General features: G+C 40.0%; 3 protein-coding genes across 4 annotated transcripts in view; all 3 read right to left on the reverse strand.

The window, feature by feature from the left end:
* Nucleotides 1-658: 658 nt before the first annotated feature.
* Nucleotides 659-6,853, reverse strand: pdia2 (protein disulfide isomerase family A, member 2). Its single transcript, XM_067497647.1, has 11 exons — nucleotides 6,500-6,853; nucleotides 5,568-5,774; nucleotides 4,018-4,151; nucleotides 3,793-3,930; nucleotides 3,217-3,333; nucleotides 2,978-3,103; nucleotides 2,689-2,883; nucleotides 2,140-2,260; nucleotides 1,146-1,324; nucleotides 863-1,051; nucleotides 659-778 (listed from the first exon to the last, which is right to left on the reverse strand). Exons 1-11 carry the CDS (start codon nucleotides 6,789-6,791, stop codon nucleotides 731-733), a joined length of 1,746 nt encoding a protein of 581 aa, XP_067353748.1. The 5' UTR covers nucleotides 6,792-6,853; the 3' UTR covers nucleotides 659-730.
* A 1,039-nt stretch (nucleotides 6,854-7,892) lies between these two features.
* percc1 (proline and glutamate rich with coiled coil 1) lies at nucleotides 7,893-9,316 on the reverse strand. The gene is made up of 2 exons (XM_067498924.1): nucleotides 9,170-9,316; nucleotides 7,893-9,088 (listed from the first exon to the last, which is right to left on the reverse strand). Exon 2 carries the CDS (start codon nucleotides 9,071-9,073, stop codon nucleotides 8,222-8,224), a length of 852 nt encoding a protein of 283 aa, XP_067355025.1. The 5' UTR covers nucleotides 9,074-9,088; nucleotides 9,170-9,316; the 3' UTR covers nucleotides 7,893-8,221.
* Nucleotides 9,317-12,504: 3,188 nt separating this feature from the next.
* The window catches only part of tmem131l (transmembrane 131 like), a 29,293-nt gene continuing 25,786 nt past the window's right edge, over nucleotides 12,505-16,011 (reverse strand). For both annotated transcript variants that reach the window (XM_067497652.1, XM_067497651.1), the window contains exons 32-34: nucleotides 15,352-15,401; nucleotides 15,095-15,228; nucleotides 12,505-13,059 (exon numbers count right to left, since the gene is read on the reverse strand). In XM_067497652.1, the coding sequence (XP_067353753.1) occupies nucleotides 12,751-13,059; nucleotides 15,095-15,228; nucleotides 15,352-15,401 (493 nt within the window). In that variant the 3' untranslated portion in view covers nucleotides 12,505-12,750. The remainder of the gene's footprint in view (nucleotides 13,060-15,094; nucleotides 15,229-15,351; nucleotides 15,402-16,011) is intronic.

Consider the following 16,011-nt stretch of genomic DNA (forward strand, 5'->3'; position numbering starts at 1 on the left):
TTCACAGTATCAGCAGGCATTCAATATCTTATTTGTCCTATCTTATATTATTTATATCTTAATTGCAGTAAAATGTAGTAGTTTGGTAATAATCGTAAACATGTTTCAGCTCAGTTTTGAATTATCCTGTGAGTTCAGGGTCGCCACAGTGGATAACTGTCCACATGTTGATTTGGCAGTTTTTACGCCGGATGCCCTTCCTGACGCAACCCTCCCCAATTTCTACCAGGCTTGGACTGGCACTGCACAGCTGGGGATGGGAAGGGGCTGTTGGGGGTTTGACGTATAGCTGAGACCAGGGATCTGACCCTGTGGTCCGTGGACAACTGCCATATAAACTGAGCTACAGCCACAGCCACAGCCACCCCCATCAATCTTCTGCTCCTCATGTGATTATGTAGCTCAGTTGGTCTACAACATTCAACATTGTAAAGCGCTTTGGATAAAAGCAATATATATGGTGCCATTTACAATTTAGATTAAATAAGTTTTATCTATCTAAATATCTGCTACAACTTCTTCATGCAACTCTACAACTTGTTTTTAACACTTGTTTTTAAGCACTTCCTTCCTACTTCTTCTCTTCATGTCAAACATTGTTAGATTTCTTTAAATCTCTTGACTTTTCTGTCTGTCACACAGATAAACATGCACAACATTTTTAACCCCAAACTGATTTTATTAAGAAAAAAATGGTGCTAGGTTGATCCCGATTGACTGGAAAGTGACATTACAGCTCATCTTTGGATGTTACGTTGCTCAGAACATCATCAGCCTCCTAAGGGAGAGAAACATTAATAGGACAGAGGTGAGTGGAGTTATTTCAAGGAAATAAATATATAGTAGGTTTAAAAATGCAAACCTTGCTATCATCATCGACATCATTTCCCTCCTTAGGTTTGTCTTTCTGCTCATCTTCTTCCTCATCCTCATCATCCTCCTCCTCCTCTTCATCCTCCTCCTCATCACTTTCCTCCTTAGGCAACACTCCTCCATCATCCAGGAACTTCGACAGAGTCTCCAGATCCCTTTTTCCCGTGTAGTCAATCACCTGCAGGGACACAGAAGGAGTGAGTGACACATCTTTACTAAACAATGTGTGTGTGTGTGTGTGTGTCTCTGTGTGTGTGCTTGCGTGTGTGTACCTCTTTGCTATCAGCCGGGAAGTATCTGAGTGTGGGAAATCCTTGAATCACAATTGACTCCACCTCATTGGCTGTGGCGTCCATTTTGGCGATGATGATATTTTCATGGTCAGAGTATTTCTCACCCAGCTGTTCCCAGATGGGAGCCAGTTCTTTACAGTGTCCACACCATGGAGCATCTACACCAAAGGGTGGAAGGGGACAAAGAAATATGCTCTGATCTATGAAGACGAGTGGGAACTAGACACTGATGAAGATGCACAGAACAGTAAGAACCACTTTGTTGTTTTATGTGATGAGTTTTTCTGCTGCAATAAAATGTTTCCCAAATCTCAGCGGTGACTAGTTGGTGAGTACGACGTGCAGTAAATAACGCTAATAAGTGATGACTCAAGTCGTAATAAAGTAATTTGTTTGGTCAAAATGTGGGATTGTGGGGAAAGTCCACTGTGCACAACACCACACAACAGACTTAAGCAGCCGTCAGACTTAACAGGCTTCCTCCGTGTTCGAACCACGGAGGAATAAAATTATCATTATCTTTTTTTTTTTACTGACATCAAAGTTAGTTGTATTTATGATGGTGGTGGTTTGATTTGATTTTTTGGTTATTACACTGCTCAACAAGGGCAGTATCAGTTTCTTATGAGCCTATAAACATTTTCCCTTATCTTCTGCCTCATAGTGCTCTGATGATGAGGCGACATCTAGGGGCCGTAGTAAAAATGACAGAAGCACAGATAAATTATTGACTTATTTTAAAGACAAAGTAATGTCAGGGCGAGGAGGGTGCAGATGGCTGGGTGACAACACAGAGCAACAAGATTTGTTTCTCACATTAAATTGACGATAACTGTTTGTATTTTAATATTTTAACCCAGGTCAAGCACATCAGGGATAATATATACCTGCTGACTCTGCTAGAAAAAAAACAAAGTGGTAAATTTCTCTGCATTTACCAGCACATGTGTCAAACGAAGGCAAACTGACTTACAAAACTCCACAAAGACGTTTTTAGTTGGGTCCAGAGCAACAGACTCAAAGTTCTTTCCCACCAGGACTTTAACTGGGCCTTTGTCCCAGTCCTCTGGAATGTCCTCTGTCCGATAGTAGGGCTGCACCACAAAGTACACAGGTTTTTATTTAGAAGAAAGTAACATTGTAACATTTTCACTCCATTACAAAAAACCCTTTACTTACTGTACTGCATGTAAAAGTATTGCAAAGTTCTATTGGTATTATCATCAGCTTTAACCATGTACAGTATTTTATTGATAACTGATAACACGTTATTGTTCCCCAATAGCAAGGACTATGATAATAAGCAATTCAACAGTAATATATGTTTTTGTATAAAATGTCAATCTCAGAGGCAGATTAAGCAGCTAAAACTGTATAAATATTGGACATAAATACATCATTAGTACTGAAGTCTCGAAATATAAAGTAGCATACTGGGATAAAGCAAAGTACTTCAAAACTGTACTCGAGTAAATGTACCCGGTGACGGCCCCCCCCCCCGCATTTATGAAGTGTGTGTTACCTTGGCAGTGCCATCCACAACCTCCTGGCACAACTGTCGCAGTGAATTTGCTGTGAGACCCCCAGTGGCGATGTTGAACTTCTTTCCCGTCTCCATGTTGACGAGGCGTGCAGTGGGAGCGTCGCTCTCAGACACGCCAAAGTATGTTAACACATGTGACAGGGCGGCTGTCACGTCAATAGTAATGAACAGCATCTACATGATAAACACAGGACATAAAAACCCGTCAAGACAACAAGGATAATTTGTGATTTGTTTCTTTCTAACACACACACACACACACTGTCACCTTGCCCTTGAACTCTTTGGCAACAGTCGTGATTTCCTTCACCAGGGCTGTCTGACTCTCCACGGTGGAGTTGATAAACAGCAGGCTGTGCAGGCGGATGCTAGAGGTAAAGATTTTATCTGAAGTCTGAAGACACAAACACATAAAACACACAGTGTAATTACAATATAATCGTAGGTTTAATTAGATTTTCTAATGGTGTGAGTGTGAGAGAGTGTGTGTACGTGTGTTTTCATTACCTCCTGTTTGAATTCGATGATGAGTGCCAGACTGTTGTCCTTGATGAAGTGGGTCAGATTGTTTTTGTCCAATGTCCCATCTTCTGACAACACAAAGTCTGCTCTGCCATCATCAAACTATTTCACGCAAACACACACAGACAGACACAGACACACACACACACTGGTTTCACAGACTTTCACTAATATAGTTCTGTAACAAAATTAAGCCTCAACACTTCCGATATTTTCTTAATCATTTGTGTCACTTTGTGTTGTTCTTTTTTTGTGTCTCTGCAGTTGTTTTGTCCATCTTCAGTCATTTTGGCATTTCTTTGATGTTGTTATGTGTCATTGGGTCTCTTTGTCCTGCTTTCTGGCTGTTTTATGTTTTATCTTTTTACTTGCACTAACTGATGACTTAAGTCTGATTGTAAAGTGAGTGAACCCTAAATCTAAATCACTTCAGAAAAATACATTCAGATACATTTTCTCACTCTTGCATACTTGTGAGGAGATTGCAACTCACACAGCTGCAGCTTTGCACTGCTCCCAGAAACTCTGGCCTTCTATCTGACTGTCAGCACATGTTCGTACCTTTTTGAAGAGCACCACCGAGCTGCCTTTTACTTCATACTTCTGGAAAACTTCAGGAGCCGCTGTCATTGCAAACTCTACGTCAGTCATCTCGAAGGCGAGTTCCTTTAACACCTTAGCCGAGTCACCTTCCAGATCCTAATATAGACACGCATCCAAACTTTCATATAAAGACACTTTCTGATTAATGGGTAACGCTCAGTAGATGACATTAGATTAACGTACATCAAAGAATCCGACGACAGTGATGTTATGGGCATCGATGAAGTGAGCCGCAGCTTTTGCAGACTCGAGCACTGCAGCACCAGGACCTGCACGACGCTTCATCCACTGGATTATTCCCTCGACTGACCTCTTACCTGGGCAGCACACACAAACACAAGCACATATAGCAATGTCATAGTTATTTCATGTGCTTCAAACAAACAAGAGCAGGAAAAGATAAACAGAAACAGTGAGGCTCAAACCAACAGGGTATTAACATGTGCACACACACTGATGAGGTACTGTAGGGGCTGTGTACTGGGTAAACTAGTAGAATGGGTTTGTCTAAAGTGTAAAACTTACCACCTAGAAAATTCTTTTGTTTTGTTTTTTATTCAGAGAGGTGAATAACCAGATTCCCTAATGTGTGTACACTTAAATGTGAAGCCAGAGAGAGCAGCCGATTCATTTATTTAAACAGAAACAAACTTGGCCTGAGGTTTAAACAAAATATGCCGCACAGCAGAGCCAGGGTAGCAGTCTCCACCTTTTTACTTCCTGAGTAACTGACACAGACATTTGCAAACAAGCTAACAGCTAAAACCCCACTGTGGAAGAGATCATCAAGTGTCATGTGGCTTATTTCATATGTGTTTAGTCTTTGGAAAAACGATCTTTAATGTGTATCAGTTTTCCTCAGGAGTCCATGAGCAAGTTGAGGAGTTGTGGTGAGTGTCTGTAATAAGAGCTGGAGAGAGACGCCTGTAGAAATGTTTAGACAGTAGATATTATCTGGTGTCGTTGGCCTTATTGATGCAGCTGAAACTAAGTTAGGAAAGAAGGACCCACTGTGTTTTTAAGAGGCACCCTAGTTTGGGGTCGCTTTAGATCAGGGGGTAGAGCTTGTCATCCACCGGTCACATGGACGATGGTTTGATCCCCAGCTCTTGACACCTGCATGTTAAAACCATCTTAAAACCCTAAAACCTAAGAAAAAAGCATCATAGTGTGTGAGTCACTTCCAAGTCACTTCCAGAGAAGCGTCTGCCAAATGACAGTAGTTTTGTTCAAATCCCAAAAGGTTTAACTGCTTATAGAAACTGCTGTACTGGATGTGAATGTTGTTTAATACTTAAAAACAGATTAAATGAGTGATGAGTGAGAGACTGCACTAAGTTACAGATGCTTGATGGAACAGAGACTTGATGTCAGGAGTTCAGATTTTTATTACCACAAAAAGATGAGAGTTTTATCAATATAAAGAAACAGAAAAGTGTTTTTTTTCTGTTGAAGGTGATTTGCACACACATAATATTTGTAACACAAAGAACTTGACCCAGTCAAACAGCTTAGGGCAGATTAAAGACAATAGACAGGTTCAACATAGAAAAAACAAACACACACACACTCTCTCTCCTGACAGTCAGACTTAATGATGATGCAGAAACATAAGACTGTGGAAAGACAACGTTACAGTGGTACAGCTGATGACTGATTGGAGGTGTGTGTGCATGTGTTCGTGCGTGCGTGTGTGTCTGTGTGCTTGTGTGTGTGTGTGTGCGTGTGTTTACCTGAGTAGTCGATAGGCTGCTTGCGGTCACCATTAATAAACAGTTTCAGAGTGGGAAAGCTTACGATTTCAAACTCTTCAGTCAGCTCCGTCTCCTCTATTGCGTCCACTTTGGCCAAACGCATGTCTGGCTCCTCATTCTTCAGCTTTTCAGCAGCCTCTTCGTACACTGGCTCCAGCTGTTTACAGTGACCACACCAGGGAGCATCTGAACACACAAAGAAGCACGTTCGACCTTTGCTACAGCACAGGACTAAATACCGCACTGATCTGATGCTTTTGCAGCTTATGCCGAAGTGAAAAGGATAACTGAGGGGGTTTAATAACCAAAGCAGCCCTTGTTCTGCCCACATTTTGTTGCTATCAGCGCCACATGCCCAGATATACATGGAAATAAACTGCTGATAGCAGCAGTGGCAGTTGGGCTCAACTTTTAACCCCTTTTTCTCTCCTCTGCTACAGCTGAGCTCATCTGTGAGAGAGTTGAACATGCAGAACATCTGGACGAGAGAGACCATGTGTATGATACGGCCTCGGGCACATGGGGATTCAAACAGAAAGCACTGGTGGAAGGATCCCACAAGACATTTTATAAACTGGAAAAAAACTTAATTTCTTCATTTCTGATCCTATCTCACGGCTGAGCTTAAAGTTTTATCACAATAAATGTGTCACTAAAGCTTATTTTACACTTTGGTTTTTGCATTAATTCAAAATAAGAGATCACAGCTGCAGGTCTTCTTGAAAATAATAATTGTGTATGAAATAATAATCACACAACCTTTCAACAACAGTGCCTCTTAGCTCAGCATATGTTATCACCGATGTTGTTCCTGCTAAAAAAACAACCCATGTCATTTCAAATATGACAGATGTGATGATATTTAGTGGGAGATGTTGAATATAAAAGTTTAAACATCTACTTCTACTCACAGAATTCGACCAGTAAATACTGATTCTCGCTCAGAGCTCTGGCAAAGTTGTTAATGTGTAGAACCATCACATCTTTGATCTCCTCTATCTCTGTTGTTTTCTCTTTCTTTGGTTCCTCTTCCAGTTCTTCCTCTTCTGTGTCCTCTGCCGTCTCCTCTGTTTGCTCCCCCGACGTCTCTTCTTGTGTCTCTGTGTGTTTCTCAGTGCTTTCGCCCTCGTCGTCGGCCTGGATGCAGGAGGCCCACAGCAGCAGGCCCAGCACAGTTACAAACAAAAGCATGTGCGCCCTCATGTCTCGGCTGCTCTGGTATCTCTGCTCAGGTAGCGACACCTTCAATACAAGAGTCACTGACGGTTTGTAGCTTTATGTATCTAAGAGGGAGAGTGTGTGTCAGAATGTTACTGGCCTTCCTGATCATCCAATAAGGACTTACACCTACAGGAGACTTACTCTCCTTTAGACCAATCACACGGCGCCCTGTAGAGTCACAATCAGGCAAACTGGATTATCAACTGTTAGTCTGAAGATTCATCCAATTTGATCCTCTCCTCCCTCTTCATTAGTTTGTTTGGAAAATGTTATTCCACTCCGTTTATAGATTTCTATCACACCAGATTGTAGCATGTATATTTAATATTTCAGACCTCACACCACTGCTCCTCTCTCTGGGTCCTACCAGACCCTCATTTACCAAAAAACAGACAGGGTGCAGTGCTTGTGTGGAGCTCTGGCTCGCACTTTATTTCACAATTTCTGTTTACTTAGAGCAAACACTTTCACACCCGCCCACATGAATTTGAATTTGCCTTCAGATTAACAAATCAATAATTAACTGAAATTAAAAAAAAGGGTAATTAATAGAATCTATTTTGCCATAAATTAATATGTGAGCATTATTTAGAGATGACAAACTGTTTTAGCAGGTTTTCCATGTTTTGAGCGAACGAGGTGCCTTGTCATGCAGATGTTTCGATTTGAATGTAAAGAATATGCTGTTAACGCTGTTAAATAATATTGAACAGGTTTAGATTACAGAAAATCACACAGTCTTCATCACCAGTGAGACATTGCTTTGTTGTCATTTATTGTAAATACTGTCAACTTGTTGTTTGTGTTGGATTTAAGTTTCTCATGTATGGGTGATCAGAAATAAGGGGGCACACTTGCAGTAATTTTGTCTCTGTTTGGTTTTTGACTACCTGTACACTTTGACTGACTAACAGAAGAGTCTTTTCTTTTATGCCTTAACTGTAAAATAAGAGGAGGGATCGGCAAAAAGAGTCAAATTGGTTTTATAAAATACTCACAAGCAGATCTGTCACTTATTTAAAGCAAAAGAAAACATAAAGGACTTAATTACTGACCGAGGCAAATCAATAAGGAGGAGGTGTTTTGCAGTAGAGTATTGCAGAGTTTCTCTAAACAATGTGCTGGCTACTCTGGATAATCCTCAGATGTCGCTATCAACACTTGATGTCCTTTAGTAAACAGTAGTGTGACGGTTGTAGATTATACAGAGGAACCTTTTAAAGCTGTGAGCTCCATCAGCTAGATTTCACTCACCTCTCTACTTTTTTTGGTGCACAAATATCAGATATGAATATTTGTCAGATAAACAGATAAAAAAAACAGTTCTGTGCACAAGAAATGTCATTTTATTGAACTCATAAGTTTGTATAAAAGCTGTAAAGGACTTAAATGACGTCTCGCTCCCACCAGGTTTAGTGCTGCATGTGTGTGTTGTCTGTCAGTGTGTGTGCAAGGTCTGGGTTTGGGTCCCAGTTTGCCAGCAAGTCACTGAAGTCCGGCTGAGAGCTGTCAAGGGCGTGTGTGTTGTGGTGTGAGACTGGGCTGTAGTGCATGTGTGTGTTAATGTCTGTGTGCGTGATGCCCTGTGAAGGTGTGTCACTGCTTGTGTGTGTGACCTCAGGTGTGTTACTGAAAGTGACCAGAGAGCAGCAGGGGATCGGCTCAGTCCAGAAACTGAGTGGGAGATGCCGCTTGATCATCGGTCGACTGCGGCCCTGACTTGGCCCTCTGTGTTCAAAAAGTTCAGCCAGGGGCCCCAAACTGTTGTTGCCCTTAGCAACTACGGCTTGTTGATCATTGACGTAACTCACAAAGCTGTTGTCTTGCTCCTCTGGACTTCCTGCTCTCGCTAACCTCAGCAGGTCATCGTAGTAACGCAGACGGCCGCTGGTTGTGATGGAGATGGAGTCGCTGTAGATGTCACAAGCTTCCTGGTCACTAGAGTTGTGACCGAAGTACCGTTGAACATCACGACTGATGAGATCTGCAAACCTCAGCAGCTGCTTGGTCACATCCAAAGCACAGTGGGATGGGTTTAGAAACACCTCCTCCAAACTTTCCTCCTCCTCTTCCTCCTGAGCTTCAGATTCTTCATCTTCCTCTTCCTCCTCCTCCTCTTCTCTTTCGTCTTCGTTTTCCTCTGGCCTGCCCTCCAGCTTCGCTTCTTGTTCGTCTTCTTTGCATGGAGAATGCTGGAAAATCAGGGGGAAGTAGGCTGGAGTTGGGGCGTGGATGAGGAAGTTCCTGATGATGCCTGCTGCCATGTTGTCTCCTAAAGACTGAAGAGACAAAGAAAAAAAACAAGAGTTTGATTAAAGGACAAAATGCTCCACTTTTGAGAAAAGATGATGTTTTATTACCTCATCAAGTGAAATTAGCTGCCGGGCTCAGGGGAGACTGTCTACAAGGTGAAGTCTGGCTTGGTTCCCTGATGGATCCACTTTTTATGCTCACGTACTACTGGTCCAGCAGGACTGTGACTGTATATATACCTCAGCACACGGCTGCAGACGTGTGTGTGTGTGTGTTTGTCTCCTGTTGGTTGAGGCAGTGTCCAGAACAAATATTTGTGTGCCGGATTGGTCAAACACACATTGTTTACTTTATCACTGGGCAACTGGGGAGGGGTAACGAGGCTAATGGATCGTCTGCTAGGGGATGATGGAGAGTTGTTATACACACACATAATTCCTTTTCCTGTCCCTGTTATCAGGCTAGTTAAAGGATAAAAGAGCATGAAATCAAATCATATGCTGTTTTGACTTCTAAAGGGGGACACTCTGAACTGACAGGACTTCTCACCAATAACAGCGGACTGAGATCCCTGTTGTAACGTGTCCTTAACATAAAGCTCACAATGCCTACGCAAAGACTGGGACTGAGAAACACCATCCGAATCACGTTGGCAGAGGAAATCTGCGTTTTCCACGAGAAACGTACCTGAGTCGAAACCAGTTTACTTGCGAAGGCCAGTTGTGGGCGAGTTACTCACTTAAGTTCATACAAATGCACTGTTGGCAGGCAGCATCAACCTCTCAACAAATAACAAGAACCAAACCGATGATATTACAGCACAGTGCTGTATGTTTACCTCTAAATGCTTCTCAGCGAAGTAGTAAATCTATAGCGTTAGGCAGCATCATTTTCTGATCCTTTTTTTTTAACCAATCCAAATAAACAAATGTGCTGTCATGGAGGAAGTGAGTATCAAATATCACACAAAGTAAACAGTTATTTTATAAAGCAGTATGTTTTCTCTCCCACACTCTGTAATACGTTTCAGCACATCCTGTATCTACCTATTCTCACAGGTTTCAGGTTTCAGTTCACTTTTTTATGGATCCTGTGCATTTATTTGCATTTGTTCACCATTTAACCCGATACGTTTAAAAGCTTTGGAATAAGTCACAACTTTTCATACAATTAAAACAAAGGTCAGTTGGTTTTAACGACTACTGGTCTGCACAGTATTTGCAAATGGCAGTTTGCTTTTGGGTGATGAAGTCATGCCAGTGTACTGTAGATAACAGAGTAAAGTAAACTGATGTCTACTTCGTGTATGTGCAACAAATGCACCAGTAGGTGTTATGCATCAGTGCCCTTATACGTGCTATATAACCAGTCAATGAAAGTCAATCATGAAAGCAATAATTTGAGGGTTTCAGGTTCTACACTTCATCAGATTTTACTGACCTTTACAAACATCTGTAACTCTGTCCATATACACATGCGCTTCTGTTTATATGTGCATGTGGAGCGTTCATGTGTGTGTGTGTGTGTGTGTGTTATCAGGACACCCTGACTCCCGTGGCCTGCCTGTCGTCAGTATCCAGGCTTCTGTGTTGATTTAAGGGCTAAAGATCAATAGCGGCAATATGTCAGCTCTCAAGAGCTTGACAATGAATTACACAGGCTTTTAGGCACACGAGCACATCGACACACACCCACAACCTCACAAACACACTTTAAGGTTTGTCATATGTTATATTCACCTTAAACTTATTTAAGCTACAACAATAACATCAAAACTCAGTCGGGTTGATCAGTTTTTTTTACCTGATCAACCAATAATTTCTAATATGCACACTGAAGATTACAGAGCTTTTTTCTTTGTTAGAACTCCTTCCTATATTAACTCTACCTCTACACTACATTTAACTGTTCCAAGATAGTAAGAAACAGTCATACTTCATGAGAGGTTGATTTCAGCAAAGAGCTTCAAAGGGGCAGGAGGGACTTTCTTCAGGGGACAGGAGTTTGAGCAGTTTTGCTGCATTAGCAGAAGGGCAAACACAAGAGCTTTTAGGAGTTTAATCTGAAAAGAAAAGAAAACGAACCATCAGACTGAAATAAATGAAACCATCCGACAGCCAATGTTGCTTTGAACTCATAAAGCAGTGGGTGCAAATGAATTGTATCCCCTTATTTTGAAACAGCAAAACTAGTAATACAATTTTTTCATCAACATATTATTTAATGCACATTTAGCTTGTACAAATGCTCCTTCATTAGAAAGTAAAGTTCATTTTTAATGAATTTATCAAGGGGGCTACAAATGTTTGCACTTCATTTCATTATTCCATTACTTTTTTTATTGATGGTCTATTTTGTTACTTATGATGAAAGAATCATGTAAGATCACATGTATCATGTAAGAGAACATGAAAATTGCATTTAATACTAAATGTGAAAAAACCTGCTGTATTAAATTATTTATGTAAAGTGTGATCTAAATTTAATTTGAAATATAATTTGCACAAACATTAAAAAGCTTTTTTTACATTACAAAACATCAAATTACTTTTTTTTTTTTCTAGTGAGTAAAATACTGTACAGCAACACTTGATCTCCAAGGGGGAAATTCTCTAATGTTAAACATATTGATTTCTTGGTAATAATTATATTTTGACTGTATACCATTTATAAATAAATCTTAAGCCTACTGTAAGTCCAGCGGCACAGATCATGCTCTATAAAATTTGACATTACCGAACAAATGTAGAAATAATTGGATGACTCGTGTCCCACTCACCAAAACTGAAATTTCTCATTCTTCTTCAGCAGAACCATGGACTGGCACAAAGATGTATTTAGAGATTCAGACATTTTATCCAGCAAAAGTCAACACTACCAACTTCCGCACAGGGATGTGGCGTTGGACAATCTTCAGGTTTCTTTTTTTCACAGCTGCAACAAACCAAATTCTTTTTTTATAACAGGCTGCTGCGCAACTAATAGGCACAAAATATTTACTGTCTACTATAAACCGTATATTGAAAATGTAGTGTAATGTCTAAGATGTGTGTTATTCTATGACATTGCTGGTTTTTTGCAAATTTATCATTTGTGTAAAATAATTTCTGCATGTTCTTATTAGATGTTAAACTTAATGGTTTCCTTCCTTTTTGTGGTTGTTTTATGACAAAATAAAACCAAATTTAAGAGTTCTTGGTCCATATGCAGATTACACATCAGACATGCAGTACTACACAAACAGTATTTTAGATCTTTATGGAAAATATGGAATATCTATGGAAATATGGAAAATTATGCTAAACATTACACGTTTAACAAAATAAAAGTTGAACTTTGTACCTTTGAAGAGTGATTTAAATGAGCACATTTTAGTGGGCAGCAAAGAAAGAATGACTTGCTGTACATTAAATGACTGAATAAAACGCTGAAAAACAAGTGGTTCAAGTACAAAACCTTTTTTTTTTATTTTCTATGGTCAAAACTGCAAAACATCTAGAAAAATATACAACAAATGCTTAACCTTCCACAACATTTAACATTTGAAAGTAGGAACATAAAAGAAAAGGAATATTCACATTTTTCCCCAATAACAATAAAAGAACATTCACTTTTTACTTCCTTTCTTTTCATATCATTTTTATATGTTTGCAATTATTGTTGATGCCATTTTGTTTACGATCTTATTTTAAACATCTCCACAGTAGCCAGAGTCGTTGGAGAGCTGTGAGTTGGAGCTGCGGTTGGAAGAAGAGTTCCATATGTCCAGGTTCATGTGTGGGCCAAATGGGTTGAAGCTGGAGTACTGGATCGGTCCGCACGGCACCTCTGGCTCCCTGTTCAAGGGACAATGAGGAGGGGTGATGGGGGACACAGGAGATATCGGGGCTGATCGCTCAGACTGGAAGTGGCTCTGGTAGTGCTCACTCTGAGGTGTCCAGATGGAGCCAAACAGGCTGGACATGGGGGACAGGCTGCGGGTACCCGAGAAGAATGGCTGTGGAGGATGAAAAGAGGGAACACATGAACTCTTAAAGCACCTTATCTGAGCTACTGTAGCTGGTTTGTCTTCTCGGGAGCTGCTGTAAAAAGCTGTCGAACAAAGCTCTCGACTTCACGACATTTCTAACCTAACCAGTCGGTGCTTTGCTGCCACTGGACATTTGGCTGTCTGTTCCCTGCGGTGATGACTGGCCTGCCATTTTTAGCTTTTACATTTGTTTCTCCCTTGTTGAGCTAAAAACATGCATATGCAACACCTCCCCATTTGATTCCAGCCAGGCAGCTTTCTGTGTGTCATACACTTGTCTTTGCAAATGCTTCCTCCGTGTTTCTACAGTGTCACACTCACTAATCAAGTGGAAAAAGAAAAGGTTATCCCGTCAAGAAATTTCTCAGGCGCAGCCAATATTTGTAAGATTTAACTGAGAAAACATTAAAGGCCTTGACTTGATTCTGGCACTTGCTTTAAGCAACTGACTCAATTATAGAAGTGTCTCAGAAATTCTTTTGCACGACTTTTGTCAGGAAACTGCAGTGGGTCTTGCAGTTTGTGTGAAACAGCATTTATGATCTAGACATGTACATTACTGCGGAGTCATTATGTGCTGATTTGGAAAACAAGGTCCATTAAATACCAGTTTAGATGTACTTTGTTTGATGACAGCTTTTAAATGTCATTACATATCTTTATTGTAATTGCTAAGCCTAACAGACTGGGATTTTGAGGCAGAACATAATAGGCATAAAACATAATAAATAAATGTTTTTCTTTTGTATTGAGGTAGTATATTTCACAGTTGTCATAAAATTGTACAGAGGAAAGCGAGACTATATAATGCACTATAATACAGAAATATTTAAAAAGTAATTGCACAACTGTACAAAAATGAAGCGTAACATTATGACCACATGCGCAATTTAATGCAAACTTATACAGTGGCCACCCGATTTGAATGAGGTAGCCAAAACATTAGAACCACCTCTTTCTACATAATAATTCATGGCGGAGCCACTATTGCACAGGTGGTCATAAAGTTATACCTGATCGATGTGTGTGTATATATAAAAACATAATAATTATTGATATATTTGCAGCCCACAGAAAATGTATCTACTGCTGTTTCTTTTTGCATGTAACAAAACTATGTTGGGCTGACAACAGTGGGTATGCAAAGAACATAAAGACCTCAAATGAAGTGCTCGCAAACCTGACCAAGACCACCTATAATGACAGCTTTTATAAAAAAGGAGAAGCCACAAATGAAAGAGAAGTTTATAAATACCAATTTGGGTCTATTACACTACACGTTCTTGTTCCTCATTTGAGCTAAAAGTAAAAAATGTCCCCTAAAAGAGGAACAACAGAAAAGACTCTTGTATCTTTACTTTACGTGAGTGTGTACTGCTGTTCAGGGTCTTTGTCATCTTGATAGGAATGAATCTTACACAAGCTTTGCTCAGAATCATGTTACAAACTCATATGAAAAGTTTCTTTTTTGTAACTATAGCAACAACAACAACAACAAAGATCCTGACTGTGGTTACAGAGTTGTGTAAGAAACTAAAATAGTTTTACTATAATCCTGCTCAGTATTAGTACCAGTGTACACCAACTTCAAAATTATTTTACAAAATGCTCCCTCATTCAACTTATTTCCAATGTGATTTTACATAAGCTTGCTGCATTTATTGTTTCATTGCCAGACTACAAGACTTGTCACATCTACAACAAATATTTCTGTGCAATTTTTGGCTGTTTGGGGAAATTGTGTTATCTTTGTGTTTACGTGGGCATCAGTCAAATTTAATATGAGGGAAAATCTTACACCAGACAAACGCAGTAATTGTTTGCAAGGGTTCGTTATGAAGTATGGTACTGAAGAAAATAATCATTCCAAACATTATATTCACTGATAAAAAATGTCATTATCTGTGGCTGTACAGCAGAACTATAACAAATAGTATTGATCAGAAACCCAGATCACTTAGTCCTGATTAAAGCAACTTGATTCAGTATTATGAATTGTCACCTTGCTGCCCACACATGCTGCTGTGTCCCAGGTTGAGGGCGATTCCTGAGGTTGCTCCTCACACCAGCTGGTCTGATTGCTGTGCGCGTTCTGGCCCTCCTGTCCGGGAAAACCACTCGGAAACGTTCCATTACCTGCAAAGTGATCACAGCAAAAAATGCTGAGCTTGATTCCACAGATGCTTCAAAGTTTTAGGTGATACAGCAAACAGCTTGAGGGTTTAAACATTCAAATACCTAGGTAGGGGACTTCCTTACCGTAGGTGTAGGGACTGTTGCCATGGCTGTTGGCACTACTCCAAGTAAACCTGCAGAGAACAAGCAAACATTTGATCCAACGGCTTTAACAGAGACAGGTACAAATGCAACACAGATCTAATTAAACACAAAGACACCGCTGCAACACTGGGAAAGTAAATATTTAAACTAAAACCTAGCAGCATCAATTAACATGGCATTTTCTTCTTTCAATTTGTAATAAGCAAATATGATACAACTGAAATAAATTACCAATTGTATATCACATATAACATACACATACACTGACTTCATAAAGTATTTAGACCGCTTCACCTGTGGCACATTTAAGTTGCAGATTTAATTTAAATGAAAATGTAATTTTTGACAATCAATCTACACCGAACAACCCAAGACGTTGTGGTCAAATTCTTGGACACTTACTAAAGACCCTAAATTGATGGGTGTCTTTTCTTTTGCATTACATGATATTTTTGCCACTTGAGGGCAGAACACCACCACAAACACTTGCACAAAACTGTGTTAGCTGTGGAAAACTAGCACAAAATGTCTTTTACATGCTGCTTTTACATCCAGCAGACCTAATGTCACATTAATGTTAATTTGTTGTCAAGTCTGTCTGACAAATGTTTGTCTAATTTGAACTCAGTAATTAAGTCC

Source organism: Channa argus, chromosome 3 (genome assembly GCF_033026475.1).
Source record: "Channa argus isolate prfri chromosome 3, Channa argus male v1.0, whole genome shotgun sequence".
NCBI classification, from domain to species: domain Eukaryota; kingdom Metazoa; phylum Chordata; class Actinopteri; order Anabantiformes; family Channidae; genus Channa; species Channa argus.